At 41.1% G+C, this 24,468-nt stretch overlaps 2 protein-coding genes across 8 annotated transcripts in view; one reads left to right on the top strand and one right to left on the bottom strand.

The window, feature by feature from the left end:
* Positions 1 to 1,352: 1,352 nt before the first annotated feature.
* On the top strand, positions 1,353 to 22,368 carry GPR160 (G protein-coupled receptor 160). Of its 2 annotated transcripts, XR_010029217.1 has the most exons (4): positions 1,353 to 1,414; positions 1,497 to 1,632; positions 2,613 to 4,010; positions 22,287 to 22,368. XR_010029217.1 is itself a non-coding variant. In XM_063167349.1 (3 exons), exon 3 carries the CDS (start codon positions 2,667 to 2,669, stop codon positions 3,684 to 3,686), a length of 1,020 nt encoding a protein of 339 aa, XP_063023419.1. In that variant the 5' UTR covers positions 1,353 to 1,414; positions 1,497 to 1,632; positions 2,613 to 2,666; the 3' UTR covers positions 3,687 to 10,956. The 2 variants fall into 2 exon arrangements, 1 of the variants encoding a protein (XP_063023419.1); XM_063167349.1 differs by lacking the exon at positions 22,287 to 22,368 and having other exon boundaries at positions 2,613 to 10,956.
* PHC3 (polyhomeotic homolog 3) overlaps positions 4,521 to 24,468 on the bottom strand; it is a 28,972-nt gene continuing 9,024 nt past the window's right edge. For all 6 annotated transcript variants that reach the window (XM_063167342.1, XM_063167343.1, XM_063167344.1 and 3 more), the window contains 8 exons: positions 22,362 to 23,227; positions 20,816 to 20,966; positions 20,246 to 20,499; positions 19,387 to 19,543; positions 17,992 to 18,106; positions 17,119 to 17,269; positions 16,809 to 17,034; positions 4,521 to 12,940 (listed from right to left, as the gene is read on the bottom strand). In XM_063167342.1, coding sequence (XP_063023412.1) covers positions 12,786 to 12,940; positions 16,809 to 17,034; positions 17,119 to 17,269; positions 17,992 to 18,106; positions 19,387 to 19,543; positions 20,246 to 20,499; positions 20,816 to 20,966; positions 22,362 to 23,227 — 2,075 coding nt within the window. In that variant the 3' untranslated portion in view covers positions 4,521 to 12,785. The remainder of the gene's footprint in view (positions 12,941 to 16,808; positions 17,035 to 17,118; positions 17,270 to 17,991; positions 18,107 to 19,386; positions 19,544 to 20,245; positions 20,500 to 20,815; positions 20,967 to 22,361; positions 23,228 to 24,468) is intronic.

The raw sequence follows: 24,468 nt of genomic DNA, 5'->3' as shown, positions 1-24,468 counted from the left end.
ATAAAAAACCCCCAAACCTAACAAACTGCAGAACTTTTTTCCCCCTCAAGTTCTTTAAACCTTAAGATGGACCATGGAAGGGGAGAGGAGAGGGGCAAGAAAAAATATAGGAGGGAAAAAATCACAGCTTACATCTGAATTTAATTCTGGAGAGTTAGTTGCTTTCGGAAATCCTGCCAGCCACTTGATTCTTTTGTACACACAGCTACACCAAACAATCCCCACCGTGTGGGCACAGGGCTTCCCAGAGGGAGCATCCTGTGTTCCCTGCCATGCTGGGGGACCCAAGGGCTCCTGCTGAAGCACCCTCATGCCCCTCCATCACCTTTTCTCCCACACACATCACACATTTAGAACCCAAAATATTTCTCTTTTATAAGGGTCTGGGCATCCCACCGTGCTGCTCTCAGCACTGGGGCACCATGAGGCTGCTTCAGCTCCCGTTGCTGGGGGATCAAACACAACACACAGAACTGCTCCCCAGGGATGAAATTTTGTGTTATATGTATCGTGTGTCATATGTGCTCTGTGTGTTATATGTGTTATTTGTGTGTGCTAAATGTTAAGTGTTACATGTGCTATGTGTGTTATATGTGTTACTTATATGTGCTAAATGCTATGTGTTACATGTGCTATGTGTGTTGTATGTTATTTATGTTTATGTGTGCTAAATGCTATGTGTTACATGCACTGTGTGTTATATGTGTTATGTGTGCTAAAAGCTATGTGTTACATGTGCTGTGTGTGTTATATGTGCTATTTATGCATGCTAAATGTTATGTGTTACATGTGCTATGTGTTATATGTGTTATGTTTATATGTGCTATATGTTATGTGTTACATGTGTTATATGTTAAGTGTATTATATGTTTTCCTAATAGCTGTTACATGTTATATATGCTCTGTTTTCTTCTCTAAGAAGAAAACAACTATGAAAGCATCACTATTCAGATACTTGTGGGTGGACTGTGTGCTCAGAAGTTGCAATACCTCTGTCGGCTGTGAACATTTTCCTATACTCCAGTATGTGCAACAGTCCTAACTGCACACAGCCAACAGTTCCGTGTGCTGTATGTGCTATACATGTTCCGCGTTACCCGTGCTGTGCCCCGTTCTCCCCGGTCCCGCCCGGTCCCGCCCGGTGCCCGCGCTGGGGCGGAGGCGGCGGCCCCGCGGGCGGGAGCGCGGAGCGGCGGCCGCAGGTGGGGCCGGGGCCGGGCGGGGACAGCCCGAGAGTCCCCTCGGAGCCCCGGGGCCGCCTCCCTCCGTCCCTCCGTGCCTGCCTGCGGCTCCGGAGCGGAGCAGGAACCCGCCGGGAGCCCCGCCGGGAGCGGCCGGGACGAGGAGCGGGAGGCGCCGGAGCCGCGGGGTCTCAGTGCGCGGGATGGGGCTGTGCCCGCACGGCCCCGGACAGGTGAGGCCGCCTTACTATTATTAGTATTAGTATTAGTAGTATTAATTATTATCTTACTGATCGGGACCCTGTTTGCGTGCAGGCTCCCTCCTCTCCGCGTGCCCGAGTGCAGCATCCAGCGCATGAAGACAAAACACCGGAATTAAGCCGTGCTGCAAAGACAGATCAGGTTTCAGAGGATGCACTTGTGCAGATGAAGAGTGAAGCGGCCAGCCCAGGTAGGCTTGTAAACAAACTCCATGGATGCTTCTCAGGTTGTGCTGCCAAGGACTTGTAGCTGCTCTAACTCTGCTCTCAGGACACTCGAACTCAAACGTGCACTAACACAAGGTGTCTGCTTAAATGGAAACAATTCGCTGTTAACACAGAGCCTGAGTCCGTTCCTCTTTACAGCTGCCTCGGCTCCTCACCTCTTCTTTGCTCTCACTGGGAGCACAGACACCACCCTGCTTCTTTAAGGAAAGAGAGAAGAAATCAGATAAAACTGTCCATGCTGTCTTGCTGACACACACAGAGCCACCCTGTGTTCGTTTTCCTTAGGAATTAATATTTGGAAAAGAGTTATCATAAAGAAACACTTGTGGAGGTCTGAAGGGAAAACCAGCTGCTCTGAGGTCTCTGTCATTGTAGTACTTAGAGATGAACAAAAAAGCCCAATTCAATAATGAAGCCCTTGTGCTTTGGATTGCCTCCGAGTTCCAGGATTCTTCCACCAAAAAAGGAGGTGATTCTTGATGCTTTTCAAGATATTTCTGCAGTCTTGATTTGCTAAAGACTGTATGAGCATAATGAACTGTGCATAATGAGGCTGTGCTGCAGCATCTCCTGTTGTGTCCAATTTCTGTCCTGTAATTTTTTCAGAATATGCAGGAGCTCTGAGACCTCCATCCCTCTGGCCAGTTGGACAGAAAGACCTCTCCATGCCTTTGAAAGGAAAGGAACATAGTCAACCTTTTTTCCTAAACCTTTCCTTGGGTCATTAGCTACAAAGTAAATTATGTTGCTCTCTCAATAATGTAATTCAAAGAAAACAAAATTTAGGCAGTTGTTGATAATTTAATGATGAGTTGGCGAGGCTCTTTACTCTTCATTCAGGAAACTGAAAAATTCAGACAAATTGGGTAGGTGCTATGATGGATCTAATTTGTAGAGCTACACAGAAATAAAATTCTACAAATGTTGTTTTTTTTCTTTTCAGAGATGAAGCACTGTGCCCTGTGACATTTATTTCTGCTGTTTTTACCACTGGAGGATGGCTGCCAGGCTCTGTGAAAATGGCTCTGGTCAGTACCAGCGCACCCACACCAGCCAACGTCTTGAAATCAGCTACATGCTGGTCCTGATTATGCTTGGAAAAGTCTTCCTTGATTTCTTCATGTTGCAAATTAAGGCAAAACCTGTGAAAGTCAGTTTTATGGGATACTTCTGCGTTTCAGTGGCACTTCTCGATTTCACACTGCTGCTGAGCCTGTGTTTCATTTTCTGTTTTGAGGACTTTGCACTGTGGGGCGTGCGGTTCACGGAGTACCACATCTGCCTCCTCACCCAGATCTGCTCCCTGACCTACGGCCTTGTGCCCTTCCCAGTGTACCTGCTGGCTGCTCTGGATTATTACAGCACCGTCTCCCACACATCCCAGCTCCCTACAAGAGCTCGGAAGTTGCTTTATGGATTTGCCGTGGTGGTTATATGGATTGCTGGGTTTTTTTGCACTCTCCACATTCCTGCTGTCTCTGAAGAGCTGGAGATGCAGAACAGTGTTTCCCCTTCCCAGTGCCCTGTCTCTGGCAGCTGGCAGAGCTCCTCGGTGTCGTGGGCCATGGTGCTGCTGCTGGGCACGGCTCTCCTGGCTCGCTGGAAGGAGGTGACAACCATGCTGCTGTCTGCCAGGCTGCTCTCCTTGTCCAGCCAGCCCGTGCTCATGTTCCCCTACATGCACAACAACAACAGCACTTGCTGTAAGTGGCAGCTCCTGAGCAGGCTCCTCCTGTGTTTCCTTGGCACTTGGGCACCGTTTGTGGCTCTGCAGGTGGTGGTTGTGCTCCTGGGTGTGCAGATCCCAGCCTACGTGGAGATGAACGTGCCCTGGCTGTGCTTCATCAACAGCTTCCTCCTGGCAGCAGCCTACTGGTGCCGGTGCCACCATGTGGAGCTGACAGAGGAGGGCTGGAGCACAGACCCCTTTGTCAGCTGGAAATTCTGCTTTATGCCGTTCAACAATGAAAGCACAAAGGCAGCTGATAAGCCAGGCACAGTGATTGTCATCTGTTAACGATGCTGGAAGGGCTGCAAAGAGGCAGAACTCTGCTGTTGGGTGGCCAGGTCCTTACAGACAACACAAGGAAACATCTCCAGAGCTTCACTCCACCCAGTGTCCAGCAATACTCCAGTGAATATTGCACTGCAAGCACTGCCAGGCCAGGGAATTCAACTTCAAATTACATGTTTAAAAAAACACTGTTTATACAGGACAAGTTTTCAGTCATTTTTCTGACTACAATTCTGCACTTCCTTTAAACGGAATTATCTCAGGTTCTACAGTACAAAATGCAATCACGTCTTGAAGGCTGGAGTTACATACAGATGCTGACCTAAGGTACAAATGACTTTTTGAAGGGTATTTTGTTGTTAAAATGTGGATTTTTGTCAGCTGGATGGAAGGTAAGGGTTGCTGTCTGTTTAACAAGAAATAACTTGTTTTAGTTAAAGTTATGACTCCTACAGGAATAGAAATTTTTACAGTACAAAACCAGTGCAAGATGTGCAACTTCCACAGCCTCAGAAGAGGTGCTGTTTCATTGTTTCTTTGCTGCTGCTCCTCTAAGATACATTAACATATTAATAATTAAATAATTAAAGCAACAAGCATCAAGGTTAGCTGCTATACATAACTGCATGCCCAAGGGTAAAGAATGTTTCAAATTAAAATATACCTTATTTTGAAGCAAAAATTACTTTAAAATAGTTAAATATGAAGTGGGACTACTTCAGCAGGGAAAGCATTAGGCTTCTAGAAAAAATACTCTCAATTTTCAAATTCTTAGAGTTTTACAATGGACTTGATTTGATTTTGGATAAGATAAATAAATGATACACAACCAAAGCAGACAAATGAAATTAGCATTTATTTCTGAAGCACTAAACTCACAATACAATGTTGTATTGAAAGAGAAACTAAGTAAATGATGCTGTAGGTTGGTTAACTGTCCCCCAGACCCCAGGGAACAATGGTTTCACACAAGAATACTCATTAAGAAAACTCTGCAGATAACAAAAGGTGCAATTACAAGCAAGTTTAAGCAGCATAGTATAAGGTGCTTTGTTTCAGCATTTGTAGGATGGATTCACCCATTAACAGACAGATTGAAGAAATGTCACTTTTACAGATCATAAATGAGAGAATCTAAAATTCATTCACATGCTAGTTGGTAATAGGAAAGTGCTTCTTAAAAAATGATTCACAAAGTGAAGATCATACTTTTACATAGCTCATTTGTGCTCTTCAATTGTAAAATTTAAATTTTGGGTAATAATTTATTTTATTATATATCAATAATAGAGATAGATTTAATTGCAGAATTTAATGCTACATGGGTTAAATTTTCTTATAAAAGAATATTCCAGTATTTCACTCCATAAGAATACACAATAACATCTTGATCATAAATTAATCTTTGATTTCTGAAACATACCAAATCTGATTATTTTGATTTATTATTTCACCCCACATAGTGCTTCTTTCACCCACAAGCTGTGGTAAATTTCTTTGAGATTTCTGTGATGTAATCAAATGGAGACAAGCATTTTTCAGCAGTAGAAAATGGTTTTGGGGGAAATCCTGGTTAAAAGGCCATCAAAAGGACAGTAAATGATCAAAAACTGAATTTTAAAACTAGTGCAATAAGAGGAGGCAATGCTTAGCAATACAGTTTGAAGTGTTTGGCACCACAAATGATTTCATTTTTTATGCTGGAAAATGTACTTGGAGGAAATTCTATTTCCATGTTAAAAGTAGGAAAACACATGCAATGTTACCTGGAAAAACAGCCCTAAGCAGTCTCTCCCTGCTCCCTCAAACTGTAATTGCTGTTAGTTAGTGCTGGAGATGCTACAGGATAAACCATGGCTAAACACAGGGTTTGACACAGCATTTCTTCAGGTTTTATAGAAACTGGACACCCACTGAAATGGGGCTGACACAATATTTACAAAACCCAATTCCATTTAAAAATCAGCAAATACATCAGCTATAGGAATGCACCAGGCATTTCAGAATCATGAAATAACTAATTCCTACAGACTCAGCAGGCAGGGGGAAATTCCTCTTTTAAAGTTCGTTCAACACCAGATGAAGGAAAAGCTCTTTTCAAGTTCATTTCAGGTGTGTTTTGCATGGTAAGTCTCACCCTTCTGGATCCCTAACATGCACAGAACTGGAACTGCAACCAGTTGGGTGAGGCTGCTGACATGTTTTATTTATCAGTGTGGTTCAGCTTCCCAAGGCCTAATTAAAGTTTACACAACCCCATCTGCCCTAACGTGCCAGAATTCCTGCAGCTGCTCAGTGCTCCTCAAGCCACTCGAAGTTTTCAACATTTTTTACAGGGAACCCACAACATGCAGCCAAAGCAAATATTAATGGATTGATGTTACTAGCTGTAATACTTGTCAAATTTATTCTTTCTTACTTTTTGTGGAAAAGTGCCAAAGAGCATCAACTTTTAGGCTGTCACCTCCATTGAGGAGGCAACAGTGGCACTGCAGGTCTCCAGCAACATCCAGCCATGGTGCCTGAGCCTGCCAAGGGACTGTTTTAAAACAGATTTATGGTAACTCTGTTTGCCAGCCCACTTTTATCCCTGGCATTCATGGAGGGAGACACCAGCTGTGCAGTGATCTCCATCCTACTGCCTTCCCAGCAATTGTGTCTTTTCCTCTGCATTTTTTTAAACCTGGTGCTTCTGGGCAGTTCCAACACTGGTGCCTGAACCATCCCTCTCTAGAACAGGGTGACAGTTTCACTGCCAGAGAGGACAGAAGCGGTGCCAGGAACATGGAAATATCTGAAATAAAAGAACTACAGATAACCACTGCTACATCTCCTCTGTACATCACTTCTTGTGCTGTGCCAGCATCTAATGGCTTTACACCATTCAAATACCTTACAGTATGGATATTAATGCTAACAGCAGCTAAAGTGTTAACCTTTATGGCAGACTTCTGTACTTTTCTCATTTAAAGAATCTCTTACAAGTCAACATTGATTTTAATGAGATATTCTATGTGTTTTCAACTCTGAACAGAGTATTTGGCACTCAATGCTAAAACCCTTCATCTTTACACACATCAGTACTGGCTTGTGCATTCTATAACACAAAGACTACTTGGAAAGGACGTTGGGTGTGCAGAATCCCTCATTGTTCTTTCCAAAATTGAATTTGCAGAAGTTGCCAGAGGATGGAAGCATGCAGGCTGGGTAGTGGAGGACACTACAAGCCCTCCACAGGCTGCCCAGGCTTCACTCACAAAGCAGATCTACCTCACAAATCAAAGACATTTGTGCTTCAAGCCTAATCCCATAATCAGCAGAGATACCCTGATTATTACCCAGCAACACCACAAGCCTGGCAACAACCCCCTGTACCCAAGCAGTGCTTCATAAACACAATTAAATGCTCCTTCAGTGTTATGTATTGCACTTGAACAGAGTTTATCATCACAATTCTACAAATGCACAACTGTGCTCAAGTTACAATGACTTCTAGATGGAAAAAAAAATCCTTTAAAATCTTGTTTTTCTAGCTCCTTACTCTACAGAGTTATTTGGATAATTTAACAGGAATACTTGCTGGAAATGTAAAAAAAATTAACTTGAAATCTGTTCATTACACTGGCTCCCAGAACTGTGCTTCAGAAAAGTTAAATCCATGGCTACAAAAGCTGGACTATGAGCTTACTCCATATACCTGCAATTACCAGCACATTCATATCTCTGAACTTTGCTTTTTCCCTTCCATTTTGCTGTAAGAGATTAGAAAATACTATGCAACCTTCAAGTGAATGAGCAGGTGTGTGTTTTAATGCAGGGGTTACACAAACATGCACAGCAGCTTGGGATGGAGCACAAGTGAAGTGCTGACCTTGAGAGCCAGGGGTAAGGCAGGACACAAAACTCCCCAGCCCCAGAGCTGACACCCAGGAGAGCAAAATGCCACTTTCAGAAGTGGGGAAGGAAATGTCAGATTTCCCAGGAGATGAAGATGGTAAAAACAAACCAGGCTGATTCTCATGGATTAGGAACTGTGTGCTCACTGCCTTGGTGCTCAGTCTGGGTCCCAGGCCCTGACTCCATCAGCTCAGGCCAGGGACAGCTTCCTGAAAAACCCACACAGCTGCACTGGAGCATCACTACTGGCTCTTTTTCAATTGTCACCATTTGCAAAGCCATCCAGGTTTGTAACTACACAGAACCTTTCAGGTCTAAATAACCTCTCATGACTAAAGGCAAATTTTTTTAAAATTAATTTAATTTAGGCTCATCTTAAATGAACTAAGCATTAAATGAATTTAAAATTTCTTTCTCCTTACAGCATTTCCTGTCTGAAACTACAGCTCGCTATGCAAGAGTGACTTGAAAATTAATTCACTATGAGCAATTAACACCTTACACTGAAGTTATTCCTTGATAGCTCTGCTCATACCTGTTCAACTCAGCATTGAATAGGAACAGGGTATTTAAAACAAAATACTAAAATATTAGCTTCTCTCCATCTCTAATAAACTAATTCAGGTGCATATTAAAAAACTACCCTAGACTGATTGTTTTGCACAGTCATTATCTGCAGCCTAGAACAATCAATGAGGAAATCCCTGGTTAATGATGACAAATATATTTCTAAGGATATGCTAACAGGACATCTCTATACAATACTGGTGAGAAAATAACCCTGCAAGCTTTTATACATGCTGAGATTTAATATGAGCAGTCTCAGCACAATCAGAACTACTCATGTTACAAATTATGGGGATGTCTAATTATTTGCAAAACCAGGACTCAACACAGCTGTCACTGAATGCTTTGATCACTCAGAGCTGTAGATTTGTCACTGTGTAAGAAATCTGTGGAGCTCTTGAGGTGGAAGTTTCTGCATGGATATTGTGGTATTAGAATGAGAACATCCATCTGGAACTGGCATCAGTTGTAGCTGCCATGCCAGGCAGTGACACAGCACACCCAGCCCAGTCTCACACTGAACTTCCATTCCAATTACACTTCAGTGGTTTTGTACCTGAATATTTCCTTCCACTTCAAGATACAGAAATGATGCAAAAGCTATGACAGATCTGCCCAAACAGTTGGTTTCACCCTTTAATCCTTTCCTGTTCCTGCCACGTTTGCAGTCACAAAGGAATTCAATCTGTTCTATCCAAAAGGCTGGATTCCTTTTTGGACAGGTGGAAGTCAGGGGGTAAATACCTGCTTTCACAGGAAAAATATGAGGAAATGGATGCTTGCAGGACTCAAATCTTGTATTTGAAATGTCTCATTGACAAAAATCTAGCAAAGGCATCACCCTCCATCAAGACCTCCATTTCTGGAAAATAAAATGATGGGTTAACGGGTAAAGAATGGATTTATAATGCAGCCTGTTTAAAACCCCTTCAGACACTCCCTGGTGAGCCAAAACTGGCACTTTGAGTCAGTGGAGGCAGCCAAGCCTCCTCAGGGGAGTGCCCTGCTCCTGCTGCAAAGCAGGGATGCTGATACAAGCCAGATGGATCAGGGAGGCTGCACACCCCTTCTGATCATTCTTTAAAACCCTAAACAAACCCTGAAGCTGAGACAAGTGTCACAGTTCTGTTCTATCAGATGAAATCTTGACAGACACCTTCAGCCCAGTGCCCTGCAAAAGGGCCTTGCCCTGAGCTAATGCTGCAGTTTGCATTAAGGGTAGGATGGAGAGAGGTGGAGAAAAAGGAAGGGAAAAAGCCATGGAATGTATCTCCCTTCTGACCTATTCCTACAGAAGCTGAAATACTGCAAACATTACTCTGAGGGGTAGCCTGCAACACCACAAGTCTGAATACAGAAAGCAAAATCCCAGGAAATAAAGAGAATAAGAAAGATTTCTTGTAGACATATCCTGTGGGAACAAGTGTTAAAATACACTTCAATCTTTAATACTTCTTCTTTTGCAAGAGGGTACAGGGTACTAACATGTGAGAAAGCCGTGGGAAATGGCAGTATAAGCCTGGGAAAACCTCACCTATCTGAACAGCAAATGGCCAATACATGTAATGGTTCTGGAGGACTCTAAGTATTATATTGCTTTTTGGAGAAAATTCATAAGCTTCCCAAGTAGACTTCAGCTGCACTTGGAAAATTTTCAGCCTACTTTCACACACAAGTGTGATTTAAAAAAAAAATATTTTATTGACACAGCTACATTGGCAAACACTCCTGTACAAGTGCACTTCTATCAGGAGAGGATGGTATAGCTATGTCTGCTTTTAAGTTCCAGTTAATTGCCAAAATCACTGAAGAAGAAAAAAAACTTTCAATATGCATAAGGCCCACACTCTAAGCTGTTGCACTTATGAATATTTGAAGCATAACTCATTATCTGTGGCTCTCCCAAACCCACAGGGAATGTTACATACCAGATGAACAGGAGCAGATGTGCCTTACTGGGGTCTGCTCTGGGCTCCTGGCACCTGGCAGTGATTCTGGCTGAGCTGGACACAAACACTAGCTGCAGAAGCTCTCCTGAAAGCTGTCTAATAAAGCAAAATTAAAGCAGCCATGAAATTCTCATGCATGTAACACTGATTAACTACAGGTCTAAACAAGACCCCTAAGTCCACATTTTCTAGTACACTTTAAGCCATTATCAAACCACATTTATGTATCCCTACTTTTTACATTGCCTAAGAACAGTACAATCAGAAGACAGATTAAAAATTAGCCAGTGAGATTTCTGTATAAAAATAATAAAACTTTAAGACAAAAGCCAAAGGATAAATATCTAAGATATCTTTAGTCTTCAGTTAGCTCATCAAAACAGAACATATCCTTTAGAACATATGTTACAGATATGCTACACTGTGTATCTTACAGAAATGCTACAAATGGGAACCCACTGTCTCCATCATTTGAATGTCTTTCAAATGAACATTAGCAAACATTGGAACTTCAACTAAGAAGTTTATTTTACAACAGTAACCGAAAATAGAAAAAAATAAAAACAAATTAGAAAGTGCTTAGCAACTTCCCTCCAAAATAAACCCAGGCATCAATTCATCCTCTAAAGCTTTGGTGCCATTTGGGTAGGGGTTCTCACCACAAACCAGCGTGCAACTGCAAAGTGTTGTCCTAACTTGCAGCTTCAGTGGTTACTAAAAACATTAATAACATCTGCTATTAGCAAGCTCAAACAGCTGTAATTAAGAACAATGATTCTAATGTTGATCTCCAGAAGTTATGGTAGAAAATCTGTTAGTGGAAACAAAGCAATAGTCTAATTAAAGGAAAATGAAGCACAGATTTTTCTGTATTTCAAATTTACTCTTTAAGGTCATCAGTTAAATAATATACATATTAATCTGTCTGTCACAAACCTGCCTTTTAGCCAGTGTGTGTGCATTGACTCCTTTTGATCTAGGGCAGCAGTTCTCAAACTTTAGGTCAGTCCCTCTTCTCTTCAGGAATACTGTACAGCCCCCTGAATACCTCCCTACACAATCATATATTATGCATTAATTTGCATAAAATACAAAAAAATACATTATTTGCAGACACATACACATATTTAATTCAAATATACACAATGACTATCAGCACACGTACCCTTCTTTCCCTAAACAAGAGCTTAAGGATCCAGGTCTGTACATAAGGGGAGTGGAGCTGCAGAAGGGAGGGAACAGAAGGACAAAATACATCCATGAACATCTGTGCACAGGCTGGGGGGAGGCAAAGGCCAAGAAGGTGCTGCTGCCTCAGAGCCCAGGCAGCTTCCACGAGCATCAGTAACTGGGGAAATGTATTTGTTCCACAGAGTGGGAGAGAGGGAAGATGGAGGGGGACACTAAAACCCCACCCCCTGGGTCTGCAGCATCCAAGGCAAAATCTCCTGCCAGAGGGACAAAGCAGGATATTTCTCTGTCCTGGTCCTCCCAAATTTGCACTAAACCAGGACATTCTCCCACAGTGGCCAACACTGGCATTCCTCCTCCTGAGCTGCAGCTCCAGGCTCCCTCATGGCAGCAGCAGCTGCTCCTGCACAAGCTCTGAGGGGGCCTCACTGCTCCTTCCTCAGAGCACTGCAAGCACAGCTCACAGTGGCCACTGGACAAGGAAAAGGTGCTTGGAAGCTTCCAGTGAGGCAATGGGAATGCACTACAGGGAAAGATGTTAGAAGAGGTATCAAGAAAAAGAACATCTGAGTTATGCTGTCCCTTCTCTACCCCCACTCTCTAAAGCAACTTGTCTCAACATGAGCTGGTCCTGGCTGCAGTTTTCAGCCCCTCACACCCAGGCATTTGGGAACCTGAACCCCAAGACCTCATACTCTTCCTCAAGGTCCACTCTGAACCCCCATTTGAGAACTGCTGGTCTAGCTTAACTAGCAGCATGTGAAACTACAAATCTAACACTTAATGCCCCCTTAGTGCATAGCAGCATTCAAAGAGTAAAGTAACATGTGCTTCAGTTACCTCTGGCAGGAGTGTCAGTAGCCTGATCATGAGGATTTTGATGAGATATCTACATGGTTTATAGTATTATACAGACTTCAAGAAAATACTATAGTGGCAGAGATGAGGGTAAGCCTACATGAGGAAAACCAGCTGCCAACCTACCCCTTACAAACAATTTGCTCAAGACTAAAACAAACTCAGAGAGCACAACTAAATGCATAGCATTTTACTGGTACTAGTGCTTCCACAGAGCCTGTGGACACTTCTGTTAGTTCAGTCCAAACACTGCTGTATGTGGGAAAAATCTTTCAGAATACAGCAACACGATTTAAATGGTGTCTAGATTGGGGTGGGGACTGGGGTGTTAATCATAACTCATAAAATGAAGTACATGTTGGGGAATATCTAACCTACCACAGCATATTTCACTTCATGTTTTTCCATGAAAAAGTTCAACTCAAAGCATTAATCAGGCTTTACCATAAACTTATTAGTTGTTGAAAACTACAGAGGACTCCTGGTATAATCAAAGGAACATTTTAAAGTCTTTATGTGGGGAGAGTCCCACCTACTTAACAAAACATCACAGTAACACTCATGCCACAGTGAAGATGTTGGCATATTACTGTTGGTTCTGTCACTGAGAAACTCTTGTTTAAACCTTCCTGTTCACCTCCTAGGATTCTTTCAAGGAATTGATACGTGCACAGATTTTCAATGCAGGTCCAAGCTTAATATTCATTGCACTCATAAGGTGATCCTCCTTCAACAAAAGGAGAGCTTGTCCATCAATTTCTTGTGCTCTAAATTCATCTGCAATATCTTGACAACCTAAAGGCAATAAAAAATATGATTACTGGTTTAGAAATGCCCATTCTTAGATCCAATGTCCACACCAGAGCTTTTCAGCAACACATTTTCCAGTGCTCATCCCTTTAGCTTGTTGAACCTAAATTACATGCAAGAGTTCAGTATTATGATGGGAATTCTGATATAACATGAAAATAATTTTTACTACAGCCTCTAATTACACTGTATTTACTGGAGAACTACTCATTGGGAATTTCAAGTCCCAGCAAAGACAGAATTTTCATTTGATTAAGAGGAACAACCTCTCATCATTGGAAGAGATTGGGAAAACAGCACTGAAATAGCAATCAGGAACATAATTCAAGTGGGTTCTTTCCAGCAATAAAAAGATACTATTATCTAATTCTATAAATGAGAATTATATTATACTGCTCTTTGCAGTGAGAACATCCAAATAGCTACAATTTCCAAAAGGAGTTAATTCCATCTGTGTGTTACACCACAGAGCTAAGGAAACAAAGTTTTGATGTATGGGGTTTGGCACAACCATCTCAGGAAGATATTTATCATTAGTTATCAGAGTGAATATTCTACACACAGCAGTAACTCACTTCACAAGTGCAACTTGAAACTGGTTGGATCTTTTTTCCCAAGTTAAACTTCTTTTCTCAACATGAAATACCAGTTTCAGGTTACTGAAGATCACAACAAAAAAGAAAAGACTCTACATAGGTTGGACTGTCCCAAGTAACTGAGGGCCTGTTTCCACTGAGGAACACTGTGGAAATAAAGGTTCCTCCAAAGATGTTCTGGATATGTGCTGAGCAGGCTCAGCCAGTTATGCCTGGCTCTATGGCAGCTCTGTTAGATGGAAAAATGTTTTCTAGTGTCCATGAGAGCACCCATTGTCAGTTGTTTATTTCAAGCTTCTTTCCCCCAGCCATGTTTTTAATGGGGTTTTTTAATACATTTGTGTTCTCAACCCAGCAGTCTCTCCATCTGTCTCAGAGCCTTTCAGACACACTTGAATTTGTGCTCCACTTTCCATTCCTGATGTCAATTATTCCTCAAGAAGCTTATTTTTCAGCATTTTTACATTTTCCCTTTTAAAAATACACTATTATAGAGATATGAAATTACTGTGATTAACTTTTGTACCTAGACGACAGCAACTAATTTAATATTCTCTTGTGTGTTCAGATTTAAATTCCATAAAGAATAGATAGCCTAATTTCCTGATGGATTTACAAATGTGTACAAAGCAAACAGAAAGGAAATGTGGAAGGACATATCAACATCCAAAAATTAATTCATTTGGATCATTACTGTGTGAAGGTTGTAACATTCAAGGCTGGAAAAAGTTAGCTTTTCACAAAGAATAAAGCACATTTTTTCCTTAATGATCTGTTAAACAGACCTCATGTAACATCAGCTCTGGCATCATCATAAAGGTTTTCTCATTGAAGTGCTGACAACAGATAAAAGATCTGTAAGTCAAGCATTGAGTATTTCTGGGAAAGTATCATGGCATGTCTGATTTGAGACCTGAACAATTGTGACTGTCAGACCACACCATTTACAAACAGTCTGAGAGATCAGGAGAAGTTTAGGAACAAAACATTTAGGAAAAAAACTGGTCCTACTGGAATAGGAAACTGGATGTTTGTTGTTGCCAGCTTTTTTCCTTTAAGCAATTTCTGTGCAACTTCTCAAGCATTTTGTATCAAAGTCATTTTTGGAAAAGCAGAGCATGGAATTTGAAGGTATTGCAGTTCCCACATCCAAGCACATCTGGGTATATTCTTGAGCACTTTTGCAATTGCTTGTTGTGCAATAACTTGGCCAAAAGAAAAGGGTGGAGAGCTGGTGAAAGGTCATTTATCTTGCAGCTGAAGACAGAAAGGAGAACAATTCTGTCAGCTTAAGTTGTTCTGTCTCCTCCCCCAGAAGAAGCAGCTAACAGGGCAAAAAAGTGTCCTGGACATTGACTTCTCCAAAAGGCTCCAGAGGAACTCAGAAAAGCCTGACAAGGACACAAGTTCATTTCAGCTACAGACTGTGCAGAAAGCTGTAAATGAAAACAGATGTTGCTAATGTTTATGGAAAAGTGACAAATCACCATCTCCTACAGCATGGCAGATGGTCTGCACAGACTGCACCAAGTAGATATAGAATATGAAATGCCATAATGGAAATCATCTGTATTATTTCCTGCATTAATCAATCTTGGAAGTATATGATAAAATATTTTTTCAAGAGAGCGACTTGAGAATATACTGAAAAGAATAAACCCCAAAATTACCCAAAAACCCAAATGCAGCAACATAGCAACAAAAATTCTGGCAGGTTGTGAATATAACTTTAAATATCTATTCAATTTCTTTTTAAAAAAAGTATTTGAGAAACTAGGCCTTCATATGGAGAGGAATGAGTAATTACAATAAACTTTCATTACATACAAATAAATATAAGTTTGTTTAAAATCAAAAATCACCTTGTTTATAGAATCCAAAAAATGAAACCAGATCCAGCAGCTGCTGAAATATTGTAAAAGTAATGGTTTCGAAACAGAACACACATTTTAAGAATAAAATTTTTGGTTTCATACTTGAAAGTGAATTGTGTTTGTGTAGCACTTCAGTTATTCTAGCACAGGAACTGCCATTTATTGAGAGCCTAGGATTAGTTATTGAATTAACCAGAGTCTTGAATCCATAAAAACAGTAACTGAAAACAGCAGTGACAGAGCTACACTCCATAACACAGCTCAAGTACAGAAACAGGAATGACCACATCCCAAACCTAAGGAGCTTTGCTTGTTTCTACAGCCATCACTGCAGGCTCCCAGAAGCTGAATTGTTACTGGATTGCAATAAACTATCAGAAGAAAGGTACTTCAAGGATGACTTTTGCCAATTTTAAACATCTCTTACACAATTCTTTGCCTGACCTACTACAAAGACTGTCTGTCATAATGCATGTGTATGACTTAGCAGTGAAGATATATTCCTTTCAGGTTAATAGTCTAATGGGATACACAAAAAATGGGATAGCATTCCAGAAAAAGTAGAAAACTAGAAACAAACATGGCCTGGGTTTTAATGGGTAAACAACAAAAGTTCTGGTATGACTGCTACTGTGGAGATCTGCCTTGTTATCTGTAGGGATTACAGCGTCTGATCAGATAAAATGGCATCCTCGGGAAAAGGTGGGAGTGAAGCTTTAAAGGTTATGAGAGTTAGGAAATTATAAATGTCAAATAACCTGAAGATGACATAAAGGTAACGGTGAATATTGATCTAAAGGAAAGGTTTGTGAACAAGCAAAAAACCATATTCTTTTTTTCTGAGAACAAACTGAGACTAGCAGTATGCTGAGTTTCTAGGCAGAAGACCTCTGAGCAAAGCTGCAAAACAAATTTTAACTTTATAGCAGAAACTTGCTTATTCTTTTTTAATGACTTGTATCATGCCAGGTGTTTCAAACTTTTCAGTTGTATCAAGGGAAGGAACACTGCTCTTGCTTTTTCTACTGAATAAGCAGCAAGGAAGGAAGAAAGAGAAGGAGGAAATGAGAAAGGAAGAGAAGAAAGCAGCGTAACAGAGAGGCAGCATGTCTGATCTCTCTACTGACCTCTTGAGAGAAGTCAGACTGAAGGAAGGAACAGCTCTAATCTCCATCAGCTGGGATGCAACAGCAGAAGTGGGACTAGTTCTATCAACACGGGATTTGTGCTGAAGGAACAAGCAAGAGGAAACAAATCACATTCCAGTCTCTATCACCAGCTAACACTGCTGTTGTTACCACACCACCTCCTCATCACAGCGTTGCTATAAAGCAAGGAACTTCATTGTTAAAACAAGAGAACAAGTTATTGCCCCTTCCATACCAGGCAGAGAACGTATAAAGGCCCAGACTTCATCGACAGTCCACACTGAGGGGTCAGTCTGCACCACAGGTAAGAGGTCGATGCTCTCTGGCACTTTCCTCATCCTCAGCTCCCGCAGCTCCCGCTCCCTCTCACTCTGCCTCCGCAGGCGCGTGGTCATGGCCGTCGGAACAGCGTCTTCATGAGGAGCCAGATCTTCTTCTGCAGATGGATAAGTAATTGGAAGCTGGAAAACGCAGTAACTCCAGTATTAGGCTTTATTTGCAATTCCCAAAGCAGTGCCATAGTTTTAAGCAAATGTTCCACAGACCTGTCTAAGAAAATGATCTCGTGACGCCCCCTCAGGGCCGCTCGGCCGACGCCCGCGTCGCCCAAGACTTTGGCTATCTGACTTCCGATTCCAACGACTGGTCTTGTCTGATGGAAACAGCCCAAATTTCTTAGTGCAACTAAGGCTGTGCCTAAAGAAGTAAGATATATTCAATAATGCACTAGTGGTTTTTTGGACTGAATTCAATCAAGTTACCATAACATCACAGTGTTGTAGAAATGCTGCTTAATTACAACAACAGCTGTCACAGAAATACAAGAGAAAGGTATCTCAAAGGCCATTTCATCAAAACTTTAATCTCATTGTGGGATCAAGTACATCCAGATTACCCCTGGAAGATGTCTGTCCTTCCCCTTCTTAGAAATACCTTTGTATTTTATCACATAGTACAGTTCTGCTCAGAAATGTCCACTAAAAAGCTAAAATCACATTGTATTTTCTGGTTCCATTTTCTCTACCTAGCTGATACCCAGGCAAAGCAGGATAGAAGCAAAACTCCCATGCTAAGATTAAAGGACTAAATCTCTTTAAGATTATTTTGCTGGTGGTGTCCCAAGAAATACCACCAAATCAAACATATATATATATATATTCCCACTACCTAAATGGGAACATAGCAGACATATGAGAAAGGTCATGTCCAGACACACTGATGCCAAAGAAGAGCTAAGTGGTGACAAGAAATGGGAAATTATTCCCCATTTCTAAAACTTATGGTATTAAACATCAACTTTCCAGTTCTTATAATGGAAGATTTTGCATTCAGATGTTGACTGTGAATTCTTGCTCTCTTAACCAGGAGAGATTAATCCATTAGCCAGATAATTATAAACAATAACTGCATAGAGTTACCTTTTGGCACAGGATGTGGAGCAGAATCTTTTTGACCGCAGAAACTTATTGGGATATCCCATTTTTCCACAAAATTCACACTTCAGAAGATCATTTTCAATTTCATCCAGTCCCTCTAAAGAAGGAATGAGGAATAAAGTCAGTTTCAACGACACAAAATCATGTTCACATCTCTCACCTCAAGCAGGCAAAAGATCTTCAAATATTTAACACATTCAATTAAGTACTTTGATTAACAAACAATTATGCAAAGCTAAGCAAGTCATAGATTTCATTCTGTCTAGAAAAGATCTTGAGCAAACCAAACCTTAATGAACCCTCAATTAAGTTATTCAATGAACTTAATCAGTTTTTTGTTGAATTTCAAGCCACCCATGAGCAGGTCTGCCCTCAAACATAGCAAGCAATTAAAATAGAAGGGTAACATTCCTCATGAATTGCTTCATAAAGAATTCATTAAGAGAATCAGGCCTTCCACAGTATAAATGCAAACTCTCTGTAACAGCACAATGAATTAACCTTTTAAAGTACTTTCTTTGAAGAAGCAGCTGCTACAACCAAAGGGACTTGTGAAAGCAAAGAACACATTGAATCTTGTATATATGTAACATTCAATCTATGAAAAAGATAAGCTGCATGCAACAAAGAAAAGGATTATTACATCTGCTAATTTACAGCTTATTGTTACAGAGTATTTTCTCTTATTGATGAGATGGCCCTTTTCTTACTCTACAAAAAGCACTAGTGCAGCAAAGAGCTAGAAATACTGAGAAGGTATTTCTGCCACACACACAATCATACCCTGATTTACTATCAGCAAATCTCCTCTACTCACGTGATGTGTACATGGATGTGTCTCTATGTTGGATGTTACCTACCAGCTCATCTAATGAGTAGTTACAAATTCTCTACATAAACCTAACACTAGCTGCAAGGAGCTAAACAAAAACTAAACCCAAAACTATGAGTGTTTGGATAATTGCACAAAACAGACAAGCTGTCTGAAATCTGAGACTCAGCATAGGGCTCATACTGAAAAGAAATTTGAATTAATATCTAATGAAACAAATTATGGACAAAATGACTGCTGCAAAGAGTTTTGATTTGGAAGAAGGAATAGAAATCATTAAGAGAATGAAAGAAAGACTTGCATTGAGACTAAATTTAGGCAGATCACCAAAAACAGCTCTGATACTATAAGGATACAAGCTGTGGGAAAGAAAACCCAGGGGTGGCTAAAAAAATTCTGAACTTTCAAATCTTAGATGAATTTATACAAAAATGTGTGTTCACAGAATAACTTGGTTTCTCTGGGCCAGGCCACTGTTTGATTCCCATTTCATAGCACACAGAACTGGAGGGGGGGAAAAGGGCATTTAAACAAAAACTACAAACCTTCTGCAATCATATCCTCTATCTCTGTGTCTGAGGAGTTGTCTGCATGTTTTGTGTTCTGCAAGTCTGATTCAACACACACCACACTCATGATCTGACCCTCCACCAGCAATCTCTTCTCTGCAGGCTGTTCCACCAGCAAAGATGAACGACTGACCTAGTGCAACAAAAGCAAAGCAACTGTGGGTAATTAACATTATTCACAAGAGTGAATTATTACAAACAATATTTGTTTGCAATTTTCTCAGTAGAAGATGATCAGTTTCTACCTCATATCAATGAAGTGTAATTATATCGTAACAAAGCTCATTTCTCAAACAAATTAAGACTCACTCCTGCTCTGCAGAGTTTGCAATTATATTTAACAAAGGGAGAAACACATTATACCTACAGAAACGAAGGAATGGGGAAATGAGACACACATTAAATTAGAAAGACAGGCTTTAAATTGCCATTTTGTGATTTAAAATTTTCAACAGTACTTCTTACCAGACACTGCACTAATTACACCTAGCCCAGTTAAGAGCTTGCCAGTGCTTAAAACAACAAATTGTAGCAGTTTAAAATTTTAAGACTCAGCTCTGAGGCTCAAATTAAGGTATCACTTAAACAGAGGGATCTAGGAGGCAGACAAATGTAAAAAAGTTTTCCAAGTGGTAGCCTAAACCCACTCTCTGTAGTTAACTCCAGACATAGCCTACTACTACTCAAGTCACCAATCAGTGGAGAGAAGGCAAAACCAACATCTGAAACATAATTCCAGATCTAAATATCAACTAGCCACAAATAATATCATTCTTACAAAGAGTATAAATTTCAAAGATTAGTAGTAAAAAATTCCTAGCAAATTCAGACTTACAGGGAATGGCTCCAACCCCTCCTGAATGACAAAGCCCTCGATGACGTGGGTCAGGATCTGGGGTTTGACAATGGCCTGTGGAGGTTTGTTTTCTAGGCTGGGAATGCTATTGGGCAGGGAGGTGCTGTTGCTCCTTGTCGTTGCTGCTGGAAGCAAAAGAGGGGGTGGTGGAATAGAGGCATGGGAAGGATCAGATGGAGATTTAATTACTGAGGCACTGACAGATGATGTCACTGAAGGCAGTCCCCCATGTTCTGCAAAAAACAACAAAATATGTTATGTTTTATCACTTATGTCCAACCATTGGCTCAGAATCAGGAAGTAAGAGGTGATAAATCCCCAAGACCCATCTCTGCACCCATCAACCCCTAACACAGGCTCTTTCCTAGGCTTCATAGATTCCACTTTTAAAATAAGATGGTTTATCTCAACAGACTATTCCACAAACACCCCTCCTCATGCAAACATCTTCCTTTACTCAGTACCTGCTAGCTACAAACATAGTTACCCATTAATTACTCACACAAATCACAAAACCAAAAGCTATCCTAGCCTGGCATTTGTCCTCACCTGACAAAGGATCTTCTGAATTGAGAGCCTCTCCATTGCCCAAGGTGATGGCTGGTGGGGACAAGGTGGGTGGTGTAGGTGTTCTTGCCATGTGGACACAATCTGAGTCCTCGGGCATCTCCTCTTCACACACATTCTCCACTTGGTAAATCTGCATCCAACAAACTATTGCTTTAGAGAGATTTCCATTCTATCTTAACACCTTAAAAGAGTTGCATAAATACAGTTTTAAAAATCAATTACCAGGTCAAATATGTTACTCTTCTAATAAAATACTAGTTCCCAAAATGTATACCAAACAATGAACTCTGAAGACATCACAATGCCAGTAAAATTATTTTGTTACAAACAGCAATACATAAAGAAGCTAACAAAGCTCCAATCAAACAGAGCAGAGAACCTGTTTCAATACCTTATGTGTACAATTTACTGTTCTTTTTATTTACACATACCTTTGATGTTATTTAAATACATCTGCAAAATGCAAGTTTAATGACAAGTCTGCAAATTGCTCTATCTTACACAGCAGTGTAATCAAGCTGAGTATTTCAGAAGAGTACACCAAGACTATCAAGCATTAGTGGTTATAAGAGGTTTTAAGGTCTTTCCCTCAAAAGTATTGAAATAAATTTACATAAATTCCTGACAGCAGATTAAAATATAAAACACCACCCTGTCAAAAGCAAACCTGGCTTCTACTCTTTTGTCCAATTTCTGCATGAAATAACAGAGTTGAGATTATTACCCTCTTAAAATAAACTGAAAATGAACAGCACACCTCCTTCCTTAACCTGTTGATAGCCTCAAAAAAGCCTACAAGAGCTGCTGATTCTTTTGCTCATCTTAATCTCATTTAGCATTTTACCACTAAAGCTCAGCAATGCCATCTTAACTGCCAGCCTTACTTGCATAACATTTTATTTTCCTGTACATCATTTTAATCTAGTGATTGAAGGCAAACCCCTCAATTACAAACTGCAGGCATCTGAGAAAAACACTGGACCAAATTAAATAGTGGTGATGGGAATTGCCAAAACAGCATCAAAATTCCCCTATTCTTTTATAAAGAGGATATTTTCAATGTTAGTACAAAATAAATAATCCACAAACCTATCATCTTAATAACCTGATATGCACCTCCCACCTAGTATAGAATGTTCTCCTAATCAAAATCTATTTGTATTGAGGTAGAAGTTTACAGTCCTCATGTCACATTTACCAAAATTCTTTATGTAAGCATTGTCATATGTTTCCTTTGTAAAACTTCAAATACATTGTAATTTCATTAAGAAACAAGATTTTAGATCTTAAATTTACATTTTCACGATTCCTGGTTGATATTCTTGACTGATGATCAATTACCAAAAAGCCAACAAAAAACCCCAAACCAAAACATGAAACAGAAGGAAAATGTCTAGGATTTTCTTAAAACTCAGTTCTGTAACCATTAGGTGTCTTGTCCCCTGTTTAGCACCTGGTTTAGGTCTCTTTGAAGTCAACGGGCCTGACTCAGGGAAAGAATAAAGGATGCAATGTTGTCACTCACCACTGGAGTTTCAATGGGAACCGACGGCTGCACCTGCAGATTTACTGCGACGGTCTGTGGCGGTGGAAGAGTTTGAAACGGCAGCTGGACCAAAGCCTCTGCAGCAGGAAGTTCCTCCTCAGAAACCAAAGTGTTTTGAACCAAAACCTGGCCCTGGGACAGAATTTCAGGCTGCACTTGTAAAGACTGCACAGACTGCAGGGGCAGCGGTTGAATCTGAGTTGAGGATGCCGAGAGCTGAGGCGGAGCCGCCAGAGGGATGGGGGCGGATTGCAGGGCTGGATACTGCTGGTGCGGCGTGGAGGACACGAGCTGCTGGCCCGGGGACACCAAGCCGGGCGGCTCCACGGCCCCGATGTGCACGGCGGGCGAGGGCGGCAGCGGCAGGGGCTGCGGGAGGCTGAGCGGCTGCGAGGGCCGCGCGGGGTTGGCGGCGGCCGCCGGGGGAGCGGCCGGCTCGGGCTGCAGAGCCGCGGGCACCAGGGAGCTGGCCTGGGACTGGATAAGGGCTTGAGGGTGAATAATTATGGTGGGTGACTGACTCGGGGAGTGCGACGGCGGAGGGGACACCACCACTGACTGCTGAGCTGGCTGGGACGGGGTAGGGGAGAGCGTGAGCGGCGGAGGGTGGATGTGGATGGGGGAGCAGTGGGACGGGGCGCTGCTGGGAGCGTGGCTGGGCAGGGGCAGGCAGTGCTGCGATGGAGGCGGCTCCGGGCCCGGAGGAGTCTGCAGCGCAATCGGCTGCACTTGCTGCTGCTGCTGCTGCAGGATCAGCTGGTGATGGGAGATCTTTGGAGGTGGTGAATGAAGTGGGATCTGCTGATGTTTTACTAGAGAGTGAGGTTGCAATGGAGAATATGAAGCTGTGAGGGAAGGGAAAAAAGTATTTATTAAAATTAGTATCTATTTCTTAAAGTTCTGAAAATATTGTAAAATACCTCCAAAACTCTCACTTTAAAATATTTTTAATACTTCCAATATTTGTTTAAAAATATCTTCTTTGACAGCACACAGAACACAGTAACAATTTATTAGGGTAGTATATCAATTTCAAAAGCAAAATGCAGCAATGAACAAATGAATATGACCATGCTTTTTACATATAGAAAGACACTTTCTATAAAGAAGTATCTAAATTTATCTTTTTGCTGCTAGGTCTAAGATTATTGCTGATCCAGCCTTATTTAAGAATTTCACACAACTTTAAATGGATTTAACCTTTGCTTTGAAACAGACTGGAAGAGAAATGATAAGCACAACAGGATTTGCTGATAACTGTTAAGTGAAACCTCAGATAATACCATGCTAAGAGACTAAATAAAATTCCAAGAGTTTAGTATAAATTTAAACCATTGAAAGCATTTGCCTGAACTTGAACACAGCAACTGAGAGGCACAAACCTAAAAATAGTGCAGCTTGCAGAGAAATCATCACCTTTAAGCAAACCAGTGACTCACCAGCCATTTCTTACAGCACACACACATTTTCCTCCACATGCAAACCTCTTCTTTGTTTTATCCACTTGGGAAACAACTCATTTATGTAGGTTTTTTGATTTGTTCTTCTATTAACTATGGGGTTTTTTCTTACCAATGTGAGTTCTGAGTGCAATAGAGCTCAATACCTCCAGAATGTCTGCCTCCAAGTCCCACTCTTTCTCTAAAAGCTGTCATTAAGCCAAGCTACATTCCACAGAATTCAGACCAATTGTCTAGACTACCATCACTTGTTCAAAATAAGAAAGCTGAGATGCAAATATGCTGCATGCAGTGTAGTGCCTCTCTAACCAAATACAGGTTATTTTGATTTATCTTGATACAGAATACTAAAATTTTAGCATTGTTACCTATGGGTTTATAAAAATACTTGATATAAGAACATTCTCATGACACAGACAACACAGAAAAATGAAACAAACCACTAATAAAATGGATTTAGATGGGAGCAAGAGGCTTGAGGTGGTTTCAGCCCACATTTTGCTGCCCAGAGGTGGGATGGCATGTCCTGACAATAAATGAGAGAGAATGAGAATCATGTTTGTGCTGCGACTCAACAGGGTATTGCAGTTGCTATATTGTGCTCGGATTGTGATTTAAGAATGTTA

Source organism: Melospiza melodia, chromosome 12 (assembly GCF_035770615.1).
Source record: "Melospiza melodia melodia isolate bMelMel2 chromosome 12, bMelMel2.pri, whole genome shotgun sequence".
Lineage (NCBI taxonomy): Eukaryota > Metazoa > Chordata > Aves > Passeriformes > Passerellidae > Melospiza > Melospiza melodia.
This window is presented reverse-complemented; position numbering and strand designations above follow the sequence as displayed.

What these genes read in the sequence shown, in the direction of transcription:
- GPR160 (XM_063167349.1), top strand. Translation starts at nt 2,667, where the DNA reads ATGGCTGCCAGGCTCTGTGAAAATGGCTCTGGTCAGTACCAGCGCACC.